This window comes from Quercus suber, unplaced genomic scaffold (assembly GCF_002906115.3).
Source record: "Quercus suber isolate HL8 unplaced genomic scaffold, Cork oak 2.0 scaffold_163, whole genome shotgun sequence".
Taxonomy (NCBI): domain Eukaryota; kingdom Viridiplantae; phylum Streptophyta; class Magnoliopsida; order Fagales; family Fagaceae; genus Quercus; species Quercus suber.
The window spans coordinates 1,095,853-1,110,153 of record NW_027069624.1 but is presented as its reverse complement, the minus strand read 5'-3'; the positions used below and the strand labels follow the sequence as shown (position 1 = coordinate 1,110,153).

General features: G+C 31.1%; 1 protein-coding gene across 1 annotated transcript in view; it reads right to left on the bottom strand.

The window, feature by feature from the left end:
- The window catches only part of LOC111993283 (zinc transporter 5), a 7,136-nt gene extending 1,291 nt beyond the window's left edge, over positions 1–5,845 (bottom strand). Inside the window, 2 exon segments of the mRNA XM_024025133.2 lie at positions 3,601–3,750; positions 5,122–5,845. Of these exon segments, the coding sequence (XP_023880901.2) occupies positions 3,601–3,750; positions 5,122–5,709 (738 nt within the window). The 5' untranslated portion in view covers positions 5,710–5,845.
- Between the last annotated feature and the right edge of the window lie 8,456 nt (positions 5,846–14,301).

Here is a 14,301-nt window from a genome sequence, read left to right as displayed (position 1 = left end):
GGGTGTTTATTTCTACGACCAACAGATTGTTATTATTTCCTTCAAAAAAAAAAAAAAAAAACAGATTGTTATTATTATTATTTTTTAAGGGATATTTTTGTGGGCAAAAAAAAAAAAAAAAATTATCTCTAATTTTTTTTTTTGGGTTCTATAACAAGCTCAGTACCCTACAGGGAAAAAACACGTCAAGCAAATGAATAAAATATACAATAACAATTTATATGCATCTAGTATTAAATACTAGCCAAAAAAAAAAATCACATTTTCAGTTAAAATTATAATTTTTTGAGGAAGCCAAGAAGAGAGTTATTCTTAGCCATTTCCAAACCAAAATAACAAACAATATGGCACACAATCACTTTGACATTCTTTTTTTATTTTTTATTTTTTTTATTTTAATAATAAAAAATCCTTTATTTTTTAACTCATTGCTTATGCAAGCCTCGTAAATAAAATAAAAAACTCATTTTTTAAGCAATCTTGGTGCTTTCTTTGGACAAGAAGAAGAGGATAAGTGCTGACTCCAACATGAAATATAGAACTTCCGTCCATTGTGACTTGACCACTTTATTTGATGCATATGCAACATGGAAGGTCCAAATTTTTGTACTCTTAATAATTCCCTTGCTTTTGGTTCTTGGACACGATTCAACAATTTTTGCAATAATTTTTTGGTGTCTTTTCTCTCCCATACAATTCTGATTGGAAACCTTTTATTGTGTTAGTGATCGGCAAAGAGCCATTTATTGCAAAAAAAGTATTTTATACTTGGAAAAAATAACCAAAATCCTTAAGTTCTAGTTAGTATAGCTAGTAAAGTCTCTGATAGTTGAATAAGAGATCTACACTAAAAACCAATCGGTATCTTGGTCTAATAATAAAGAACTATTATCAGAGGCCGACGTCATAGGCTGAAACTCTCTAAAAACAAAATGAATTTTTTTTTAATGGAGTAAGGTGCAGGTAATTATTTACTATTATATATTATTTCAAAATCTTATAAAAATAATTTTCCATTTTTATTAAAAAGGTTCAATTTTAAATTATTTTATATGATGATTTTTTTTTCTTCAGAAGAAAATAAATTTGAAAAGACTGCAGGCTTCTAGATTTTCAGTCTCAAACGAATCTGAAAAGGTACAATATTTCATACACTTAAAGTTAAAAATGACCAATTCTGCATTACAGCTTCTCATCTACGAATCTATCTTATGTATTTCTTAAAAAAAAAAAGGCTTAAATGTGCATCATCTTTAACATTTCCGGGTAGTTTTATTTTGGCCCAAGCAATTTTTCTTTTCTCAATTTAGTAACTTAACGTTGCCTAGAATCTAAAATTACTATTTTATCCTTGATGGTATCCAAGACTCCCAAGTTGTTAGAAATCAAATTCACTCCAACTCGACATTAAATTTAAAAAGCCATGAAATTATTATTATTATTATTTATTATTATTATTATTTGATAAAAGAGGATATTCAAACTTCTTTGGGTACCTAATTATTCCTTTGGGCGTATACAGTCTCTCCGTCCCACATATACCAAGTTACTATGTTTCAGTTATTAGTAAAAGATTCACATAATTGTTAGGAATGATTTGTTTATAAAGGCTAAATTGCAAACTATACCCTTAAAGTTTAGGGTGTTTGAATTTACACACTAAAATTTTAGAAGAATTTGAATTTACCCCTGAAATTTTATTCTGTTTGCATCAGAAGCAAATATAAGACAATGCAAACAAATTAGAAAGATTCTGCATATATGTAAGTTTGATATAGGAAAAAAAAAAAAAAAGATACGCAAAATTTTATTTATTTATTCATTTACTATATTTTACGTTTTCTCTTTCCAACACTTTTGAGAAGGAAAATATATAATATTATTAGACATAATTGGCGAAAAGAACAGAATATGCATAGCTACAAAATTTAATAATATGCATGCTTAGCATTTTCAATTTGAAAATTATGCTTTTATGAAATGTATGATGAGACCAATAAGAAAAGGGAACTCTTCCTCGTTAGAAAGAGACATGGTATCGTAAATGTGATTGAACAATAGTGTCATTTCATTTCCATTTTCTTTTTCTAAGCTATTTTGTTTGAGAGAACCTGAGAGATGCATCCGCCAAGTCCCATGCCCTCAAAAAACTGATGGAAACACAATGCTGCTACCAGAGGCTTGATTGCCTTTGTACTTTCAGAAGCACCAAGCGACAACCCAATAATCACTGAATGGACCACGATTCCCAACTCCAAAACCTGTACAGTGTATAAAAAAAATCATTATTTTTTTAATCTACACTAATTCGTTTTTGGCACAAACAAGATTTGCAAGTGTGTCTATAATAGTAGATTTTATCAACTGAGTTAACTGAAATTCTCTCAAAAAAGTCATGCACTAACATCAAAATTATTGCATATAATAGTAGTATCTGTAACTTAAGATAACAAAATGATTAAGGTGCGTATGGGGCCCCTACCACCACCACGATATTCACTGTTTCACACTATTTCTTGTGTTCTCTAATGTTAGACTTAAGAGGCATGGCGGCTAGAAGAGACATGTTAGTTAGAAAAGGTTGGTAGGTTCTTCTCAAATCAAAAAAAGGAAAAAGAAAGAGTGGGTACGTTTGTCAATTTAATTATAAATAGTAATTAAAGTGATTGATGTCACCTTAATAATAAAATATAAATAAAATTTTTAATTAGCCTCTATTATGTGTTTAAATGTTAATATACCACAGTTTTATATAATAAAATGTGTTGTCTATATTACGTATTTAAATGAAATTATTTTGAGAGTTCCAAAGTGGCTTAGGATTAGGATTACGTAAATAGGCGTGTGTTTGTTATTTTGTAGTATCGTTGAGTATTGCTTTAAGGTCCGTTTAGATAGAATTTATTTTGGTGAAACTGAAAACTGAAAATTGAAAACACTATAGCAAAATAATTTTAAATGTGTGAATTGTACCATAGGATCTATTTTTTAATGAAAAAGTTACTGAAAAGTGAGATTTGTTGGTCCCGTGAATAATGCATGGGACTCACTGATGTGCTGAAAAGGGTTGAAAAGTCAAATAGTGCGGTTACTGTTCATGAACAATGCATGAACAGTAGCCATTTGTCTCCTGAAACCGCATGCCAACAAAAAAAAAACAAAAAAAAGGGAAAACGCAAAACTCAAAACGCCAGACGCTAGTCATGTATCCAAACCCACAATAAATAGGTGTGTGTTTGTTTCTTAAAAAAAAAAAAAAAAAAAAAAAAAAAAAAAAAAAAAAGATACGCAAAATTTTATTTATTTATTCATTTACTATATTTTACGTTTTCTCTTTCCAACACTTTTGAGAAGGAAAACATATAATATTATTAGCTAGAATTGGCGAAAAGAACAAAATATGCATAGCTACAAAATTTAATAATATGCATGCTTAGCATTTTCAATTTGAAAATTATGCTTTTATGAAATGTATGATGAGACCAATAAGAAAAGGGAACTCTTCCTCGTTAGAAAGAGACATGGTATCGTAAATGTGATTGAACAATAGCGTCATTTCATTTCCATTTTCTTTTTCTAAGCTATTTTGTTTGAGAGTACCTGAGAGATGCATCCGCCAAGTCCAATGCCCTCAAAAAACTGATGGAAACACAATGCTGCTACCAGAGGCTTGATTGTCTTTGTACTTTCAGAAGCACCAAGCGACAATCCAATAATCACTGAATGGACCACGATTCCCAACTCCAAAACCTGTACAGTGTATAAAAAAAATCATTGTTTTTTTAATCTACACTAATTCGTTTTTGGCACAAACAAGATTTGCAACTATGTCTACAATAGTAGATTTTATCAACTGAGTTAACTGAAATTCCCTCAAAAAAGTCACGCATTAACATCAAAATTATTGCATATAATAGTAGTATCTGTAACTTAAGATAACAAAATGATTAAGGTGCGTATGGGGCCCCTACCACCACCACGATATTCACAGTTTCACACTAGTCTTTCTTGTGTTCTCTAATGTTAGACTTAAGAGGCATGGCGGCTAGAAGAGACATGTTAGTTAGAAAAGGTTAGTAGGTTCTTCTCAAATCAAAAAAAGGAAAAAGAAAGAGTGGGTACGTTTGTCAATTTAATTATAAATAGTAATTAAAGTGATTGATGTCACCTTAATAATAAAATATAAATAAAATTTTTAATTAGCCTCTATTATGTGTTTAAATGTTAATATACCACAGTTTTATATAATAAAATGTGTTGTCTATATTAAGTATTTAAATGAAATTATTTTGAGAGTTCCAAAGTGGCTTAGGATTAGGATTACGTAAATAGGTGTGTGTTTGTTATTTTGTAGTATCGTTCAGCATTGCTTTAAGGTCCGTTTAGATAGAACTTATTTTGCTGAAACTGAAAACTGAAAATTAAAAACACTGTAGCAAAATAATTTTAAATGTGTGAATTGTACCATAGGATCTATTTTTAATGAAAAAGTTACTGAAAAGTGAGATTTGTGAGTCCCGTAAATAGTGCACGGGACTCACTGATGTGCTGAAAAGGGTTGAAAAGTCAAATAGTGCGGCTACTGTTCATGAACAATGCATGAACATAGCCGTTTGTCTCCTGAAACAGCATGCCAACAAAAAAAAAAAAAAAAAAAAAAAGGGAAAACGCAAAACTCAAAACGCCAGACGCCGTGTATCCAAACCCACAATAAATAGGTGTGTGTTTGTTTCTTAAAAAAAAAAAAAAAAAAAAAAAAATGGTTCCTCACGTTTATATAAGTGTATATACCCTGTTACCAAAAAAAAAAAAATTCCTCCATAAAAATTCATTTGCAATTTGTCCCTAACTTGTCTAAATGAGAACATTATCATTTATCAATTCGCTGCTTTAACAGTTCTGCCCAAAAAAGAAGAGCAAAATGTTTGCTGGGTAACTATCTGATTAAAAAAAAAAAGTTGGGGTCATAAATGCGAAAAATATAGGCATTGTGATTGTCTCGATCCTTTTCTTTATAAGGAGAACAAGAAGGGTTTAAAATATCTTTTTTTTATTGTTGTAATTATTGGGAAAAAAAAAAAAAAAAAGAAGCAAAAAAAGCAAAAAAAGGCCGTAATTTACCTGAGATATTATGCGATGCCGAATAAGATCAGATGAATTTGACTTGTCTAATACAGATATAGAACCATGTACATGACCTGCATGTGCCTCATCACTTTCCTCCTCATCAGCATTCAGTGGCTGAGCTTTCCTCAGCTCAGACCTCTTTTGGTATCCTGTAGCAAAAGCTTCCATCAACAAAGTCCCAATAGCTGACACCATTGCCACAAAACCCGTAAAGGGAAACTTTCCCCACGGATTTTCACTAAGGCAAGGGCTGTTTAAACTTTGATAAGCATCAGGAAGTACATGAACGAACCCGGTTGCTAAGATTACACCGGCTGCAAAGGCCTTAATGAGGAAATAAATGTCTTTCTCTGGGTTTAAAAATCTTAATCTCTTTACCAAAAATGGAAGACTAACTCCTAATGCACTAGCAAGTAGGATTGAAGCTATGGAAACTAGTTTGTATTTGAGTGCCTCGGATATGTTTCCATCTTCTTCTTGGGACTCACCTGTGCACTTTGAAGAGACTTGGATAGGGCCAACGAGAAGAATAAGAGTAAAGATGGTTAAGAATTTGAATAAAGAAATTTGGAAGTTGGTCATTGCTTTGGATGTGTATATATGTGATTATGAAAAAAATAAGGAGAAAAAACTTTAGCTATGGTGAAGCTGTGTTTTGAGAAATTATTGATGCTCTTATATATAAAATGTGGTCAACAATTCTTGGAATTCTTGAGAGAGAGAGAGAGAGAGAGAGATACCATTAATTTGTCATCTTAAGTTGGCTTTACTAACTAGGGGAGGGGACTTCACTTCTTTCTTTTTTGTTTTTTTAAGCGATAAATTTGAACCTATAGTTTTCGTTCAATGATGTTGATTTTTATTATTAGGTCAAAATATCGATTAATTTTTGTTATATGTGGGATTTGAACAAAGATCTCTTATTTAATAATAAATAATGGTGCTATTAAGTGTGGTATTATATATACATTAATTAAGTTGATAACCAATTAGTTTTTGTTATATGTGGATTCGATCCAAAATCTCTTACTCTTATATGGACCAATGATGGTGCTATAAAGTGTGGTACGTTTTCATTGATTAAGCTGGTATGGATAGCAAAGCATCATAGATGTATCGTTAAAGACAGACTATTAGATGACAAGCTTATAATAAAACTTTATTGTGCTGGACCGCCACATAGAGATTCTTACCACAAGAAATCAGGTAGAACCTACAAGGGCTCGTGATCATTTCAAATTTTTTTTTTCCTCCACTAAGTTTTTGCCTTTATGATTCCACGAAACACTCATTACGTACCTCTTTTACTAATCATCCATAATAATGTAAAGACCATTATAATGTAATTATTTAACTTAAACTTATTTTGACCCATCAATTGAAAGATACACAGATATCTTTGTTAATTGTCTTTTTGCACTGAAGAACCATCAATTGAAACCCGTAAGATCCTTTTCTTTACCAAAGCATTGATTTTATAATATTAATTTAACAGAAAATAGTTATTTGTCATCAATAATGATTTAGAAGTAAATAATCTTTTTTTTTCTTTTTTTTTTTTAAGTTTAGTATGACGAAAGGCTCGAAGAGTTCGTGAAGAGTCAAATTTAATGTTACACATTCTATATATCTAGCTCATCGATCTTTCCAACCCACATTTCTCAACAAATTGGGGGAATATACTGTGTCAGTCTAACCATCCATATTTCAATACAATTTACATTCACTAATCATTCAAGTTTAAAGTCTGACAAACCAGTACCCAGGCTTTTAGCTACACGATTGCTGATGATTTCAGCTTTATCATTACAAATAACGAACTTACTGTACTAAAATTGTTCATTGCAATCTTATTGTCATGATGAAAACATACAACGGAATGAGTAGATAAGTGAAATAAGAACAAGAAAAGAAAGATGAAACATCCTTCGAAATTAACAAAAGCTGCATAGTACATTTTTATCCTTGATGAAGAAGTTGATCACAAGATTGACTCGATTAATATGCAAGAGGAAGAGAGGAGCACCTAGAGATTTGTTGGAGACTTGGAGGTATGTAGGCGGGAACTCTTCGATACTTAAGTTAGCAATGGCATCTGGGATGATGCTTACTGTTAGGGAATTTAGGCCCCAATTGTGACAAATTACAAATGTTAAGTCAGGTTATTAATTAATCCAATTATGCTAGGGTGTTAATTGGTATGGACTTGTACCTTATCACATAGATAAAGAGAACAAAAGACACGAAGTTAAACTATATAAATCCAATATGTAGAATTGAAGTTTTACAATGAGAATAACCCTATTATAATTTGCTAATTCATGTAGTACTAGGTTATGTGACTGCACACAATCCCAAATGCACAAACTCTTTTACTAGTGACCTTTGTCACACTTACAACTTTGATGTATACCTGATCCAACAACTTTGTCTTGATCACTAGATCTTCAAAAAACTTGAACTTGGATCTCTAGATGATACTTCAAGAGAGCTTGGAAGAACTCATATGCTTGTGTACACCACACGGCTCTCTAAAAGTCTCTAAAGATGTTCCCTAGGGTTGTTTTTGTTAGGGTTTATGCCCTAAAATCCAATTTATTAGCATGTCATAAATAATTAAATTGTTTAACTATATGAAACTATTTGTAAATGAATTAATGAGATATTATCATAGTTCTTGAGATGCATTGTATGTGATTTATGTGATTTAGTTACAAAAGATATAAATCACAAGTTCTTTGTAAACTCAAAATGTAGTTCGTAGTCAGTGATGAAATTGAGCGTTTTATCTGCAAAGACTATAACACATCAACTAAGATTGTTTATCTTGATTATAGAAGTGGAGACTTCTAGTTAATATGTTGATATGTCTTAAATGTGTAAGACATATTGAATTAGACTGTTGTGTAATTAATTATTCAATTAACAACTGTCACTTGAAAAATTAATCTCACGACTTCTAATTTCATAGACTCTCAATCCTGAGAGAATAGTGAACCCAATCATGAAATGTAGGTTACTTTGATATATCAGGAGTGAGATCTAATTTAACCGTCAAAACCTCAGTATGTTGGGTAACCACATGTAGTGTTGAGGGAACACATATTCTCAAGATGAAATCCATAATCCATAATCTCTTTCTATAGAGACACAAAATATCCCATTGAGATAAATTTAATGGGAACTGGTTATTCAGGGCCGGCCACTTTAGTAAAGAGTTACTAAAGTTTATATTTATTGAAATTAGATTTTATAAATATGAATAACTAAAAGATTAACCCAGGGACTTAAGAATAAAATAGTTGTCTACAAAGTGATAATTTATTATGATTTTGTTCACGTACTATGAATATTTTATAGAGGGGTCAAATGATATCATATTAGAGTTTTGGGATATAATTTATTAATATGGCCTAGAGTGTAATTATATTTCTATAGTGGTACTGATTATATAATTAATGGTAACTTTGGGTTTGTCAAGAGTTGATAAATAAGTCTAAAGCCCATTGAAGTTAGAACCTTATTAGTCCCTTTGGTCCCATCCCAAGCTACACACTTAACCCCAATTGGGCTGGCCCAAAAGGCTAACCCAATTAGATAATTAATTATTTATTTAATAAGAGTTATTAAATAAAGTAACTACTAAGGGCAGTTAATATGTACATATAATTAAAAGAAGAGAAAACAGTTTTTCTCTTTAGAATACACTTCTACAAAGGAAAATCAACATATGTAAGAATTGATTGAGAGACTACTCATCTTGGGCATCATGTGAAATTGGATGAAGATTGAAAGTATTCTCAAGTCTTGTTTTTGAATTTTACTGCACCAAGGTACGCTTTCTCTTCTATATTTTAGAATTCAAGGTTATATGTTATCTCTCACGAATGAAGTAAATCCTTCTGTTGCTTCTGCTGTGGGTTTTGTATGAGATGCAAAACCAGTTTTTCCAACGGTTTTTATACCTTGGTTTGAGAACCACAAAACCCTAGCTTTGCGATGACTATTGAAACAAACCAGAAAATTTAATCAAAACAAGATTCTAACTCAATGGGTCCAAATAAATGATTCATGACCGATCAAGATGGAGTTGAGATTCTAGAAAGTTTGGTTTTATTGATCTTGAACCTTTGATTTGAGCTTGACTTCAAAACTCACTCAAGACACATAAAGACTTACAAATTGAATACAAATGATCACTGTTTGCCAATTTAGTCCTATATACTCAACATTCTCCCCTTTGAGAAAATGATCGGTTACAAAATCCAATTACAAGAAGATCCCAATACAAAGTCAGCCAAATTACATTTACACAATTTTAATACGTTACACATTTACACTCAAAACCGAAAAGCTACAAGACCAAGGTTGAATGCCTTGATAAGAAATTATTTATCTTTCCTGAATACTAAAGAGCACATAACACATATATGTGGAAAAAAAGATAGATATATAATGTTAAAGTAATAAACAACATACAGCAAGTACCAGCAATATGAGCATATACTTTATATATACCAATTGATAAAAACTATAAAGCACACTATCCAACATAAAATAGGGTTAGTACTTAGCATAGCAAAATACAAGCAATACATAAAGAAACTTCCCCTAACAACAACAAAATATGTATATATATATATATATATATATTCAATAGTGACCTCTTTGACTTTTTCAAATCACACGTAGCCAAAGCTTTTAAATAAGTGTTTAGCTTTAGCAAATCCACTCCATTGCTTGAGCGTCAAGTTGACCTAGAGAGTCTGTCAAACTCTATCATTCCTAGACATCTTAGGAATAAACATTGGGATAGTTTGCTAGGTGAATTTGTTCGCCTTGTGATGTCGCAAAAGCTTGAAAAAGGTACACATAACGCTCTCTTTGATGGACAGAAACTAAATTGTTAGTTTCCGATAGTAAACCTCGAATCCAAAAAGGATCTCTTGAATCCACAATGTGATAAACTGGAATCCACCAAAGAAAGAATTTGACAAATTGCCTGTATTTTTACTGATAATCATCTCATCTACCTTTGATAGCTACAAAATATATAAATACTGAAAAAGTAAAACCCTAGAAGATTAGGAAATGTTTGAAACTTTAATTCACGCAAATTACGAGATTAGATGGCAAAATAACGAATTTTACCAAAAATAGTAAAATTGAGTTAAATGCAAAATCGTAAACTATTGACCTTAAAGGTCATCTCTAATGGCAAAGGTAGAAATTATTTTTCGGCCGGGGGGGCCTCAAACTAAAATATAATCTCAAGTTTCAAACTCTCTGTGGTTTCAAACCTCACTTCTGCTACATCTGTTAACAAAAAAGTTATATTTAACAATAACTTAATATAATTACTCAAACCCTTATTATCAGATATAAATATCAAATAAACAATACATATTTTAAAATAAACCCTTGTGATGAAGATCCAAAACAAAATATAAAACAAAAGTGCAAGCTCTAAAAAAAAACAAACACATACCCAGTTACAAAACATATACACGACTTTAATCTACAAAACAGATAGCACTGTTTAATGTTTATTTAATTAATTTTTCTGAACCAAAACAGTAGCAATAATATCAAAATGAGAAACAAAATAATATAATATAATATTAGCAATGCAAACTGTAAACCACAGAATAATCAAAAGTTAAAATATTAGCAATGCAAGCTAGAAAACACTAATTTTGTGCCTAAACCTATCCTGTTTTAGTGTTTTATGCAGTTCAGACAAACATGTTAAACTCAAACATAAAAAGAGAGAGAGAGAGAGATGAAAAACTGATGACTGATATGGAGGGAGCAGCCAGCAGGCCCAGCACCAGTCGTCTAGTGGAGGCTTGGAAGCGCAAGGGATTTTTTTTTTCCTAACTTAGATTTGAGTTATCTGTATCATTTTTTAAAAACAAATTCTAATATTTGAGGAGGCTGGAGGGCCAAATGAATTTTAAGAGAAGAGTTATTAGACCAAGGGGGCCAAGAAGTGTATTTACAGGTAATTCATGATAATCTTTAGTTTTAGTTTTAGTAGTACTATTAGATAGAATTTTGGAAAGCTAGGGGGCCATGCCCCCCCCCCCCCCAAAGTGCAAGCACTTAAAAAAAAAAAAAAACACATACCACAAAACATATACACGACTTTAGTCTACAAAACAGATAGCATTGTTTAATGTTTATTTAATTAATTTTTATGAACCAAAACAGTAGCAATAATATAAAAACTAGAAACAAAATAATATAATATAATATTAGGAATATTAGCAATGCAAACTGTAAACCACAGAATAGTCAAAAGTCAAAATATTAGCAATGCAAGCCAGAAAACACTAATTTTGTGCCTAAACCTATCCTGTTTTAGTATTTTATGCAGTTCAGACGAACGTGTTAAACTCAAACATAAAAACAAAGAGAGATATGACAAACTGATGACTGATATGGAGGGAGCAGCCAGTACCAGTCCTCTAGTGGAGGCTTGGAAGTGCAAGGGATTTTTTTTTTCCTAATCAGATCTGAGTTATCTGTATCATTTTTTAAAAATCAGTTCTAATATTTGAGGAGGCTGGAGGCCCAAATGAATTTTAAGGGAAGAGTTATTAGACTAGGGGGGCCAAGAAGTGTATTTAGAGGTAAATTCATGATAATCTTTTGTTTTAGTAGTACTATTAGATAGAATTTTGAAAAGCTAGGGGGGCCATGGGCCATGGCCCCCCCAACCCTCCTTAGCTCTGCTATTGGTCGTTCCAAAACAAGCAGAATTTTATTCTAACTTTTGAGCAAAAAATTATTAAGAAAACAAAAAATACTATAAATGGCAAAATTGCAGTTTTCGGGGGCTAAACGAATGAATTTGCCAAAGTCAAAGGATACCTCATGGCAAAGCAATGACTATTGCTCAAAAGACCGTTTCCCTTCATCCTTCCAAATTTTATAGGATTTCGACTCTGTTTCCCAAATAATTTCTACTAGTGTCTTTTTGCCTTGCGCGATTTCAAAAGCGCTTGAAAGTCTAGGAAGACCATGGTGGTTTGTTCTACATCACCTAATATCTCGTTTGTTTGTGAGTTTTACTCCAACGTCTCCCAAGTAAGTTGATGGAGAGTCAGTTGAGGTCTTAGTTCAGGGTTTATCTTTCACCATGTCACCCCACTTCTTGTCTAAAAAGTTTGATATTCCTAGGTCTCCTAATAAAGCTGAGCCTACACCATATCCATGGACTCTGTCCTTACTTTTCTCAATGGATTGCAATCATATTGGAGTGGTTCAACTTCCAAGACTAATAAATTTTCTCTTGAGCATAAATTTTTGAGTTGTATATTGATTTCCAATGTTTATCCTATCATTTTAAGTGCTTGTTTGGCTCAACATTTTTGGACCAAATGCAAGATTACGATTTTAAAAAAGATTTTTTTTTCATTTTTTCGTGTTTGGTAAGATTTCCAAATCGTGCATTTTGAAATCGCAATCAATCCAAAAGCGCATTTTGGTGATGGACCCTCTGAGATGGAATACAAAAACGCACTCTTGCTTGCATTGTTACCATTGCTAGTTATGCATATCATCCCTAAATTACCCTTAGCTTTATTTTGAATTCCCAAATTTTCCCAGTCAACCAAAAATACAATAAGGAAAGCATCTCATTGTGTGAAGTGGGGGAGTTGGAAGTGGTAGTATATTGGAGAAGATCGTTGGAGATGGAAGGTTTGATTGGAGCGGTGGTATATTATAGGAAGGTATGATTTGTGGGTTTGGTTGTGGATGGAATAGTTGAGTTTATGAGTGTGAGAGTGAAAGCTTGGTGGTGATGTTTCTTCATTTTTGCGGGAGAGAGAGAGAGAGGAACTCTGTGTGTGGAGGAAAATATCAAAAGGGAAAAGAAGAAAAGGCAGACATTTGGATAAGAAGAAAAAAAAAATATAAAAAAAAGAAAGAAAAAAAAAAAAGATTTTGAGTTGGGTTACATGACAGGTGGAGTAAATGCACTAAGCTACTCTTTTCAAAATAAATACAAAATTAATGAGTATAAATTAGTATAATAAATGAGCTGCTCTTTGAAAAATTGTGGCAATCTTATCATTATGAGTGCAATAAAGTTAAAGATAATTTTAANTTCCATAAAAATTTATTTTGTAGAGATATACCTTACTAAATTATTGGGTTTTAAGATAATAATTGTGTATTCTATTATAAGGAAAATTGAAAGAGCCATTATAGACATGAAATCATAATCATAAAAATTATTGTTATTAAGAATGTAAAACTACAAGTAAGAATTCTCTTTAAAAAAAAGAGTAATGCTACAGACACAAATTATTTTACAACATTTTTACAAATTGTTGATATAGCAAATTCTTACTTGTTCTAATATGGGCTTGTCACTAACATTACATTTTTGCTTACAATAACTATTTAGAAAATGCTAAAGCTACATTAGCAATTTGTAAAAATGTTGTAAAATAATTTGTGTCTGTAACATTACTCTTAAAAAAAACCATGCACACAAAAGTATAAAGAATTCTCTTATATTTATTGTCCATTTTGGTAATTTATATCTCAAAATACAATTTTGATAATTGTTTACCAAACATTCAGCTTTTTCAAAAAGCATTTTTTCATAACTTTTACCAAACACTCAGCTTTTTCAAAAAGCTCACTTTCATACCTCACTTTTTAAAACCATCACTTTTCCAAAAAGCAAAATATGAAAAAGTTGAACCAAACTTTTTGTATTCTTCTTTATGGTCTACTAATCACAACTTGTCCTTTTTTTTTTTTTTTTTTTGTCATTTTAAACTTTAGATTTTTGGTAAAAAAAATCAAATGAATACATGACAAGTTATAGTTAGTGGAGAATAAAGTAAAGCACAAAAAGTAGGATAGAGGATTTGTATTTCTCATGCAACAAATACAAATCATTTATTCTATTTTTTGTGTTTTATTTATTCTATCTCTACTAACTACAACTTGTCATTTGTTTGATTTTTTTTTTTTTTTTTTTCATTTTAAACTTTAATTATTTGATAAAATTAAATTAATACATAATAAGTTGTAGTTGATGGAATATAAAATGAAACAAAAATAGTGTGATTGAAGAATTGTATTCTTCGTATACCTATATAAATAGTGGTCATTGAAAGGAACATAATACCTCAAATATTTGTGGTGAGA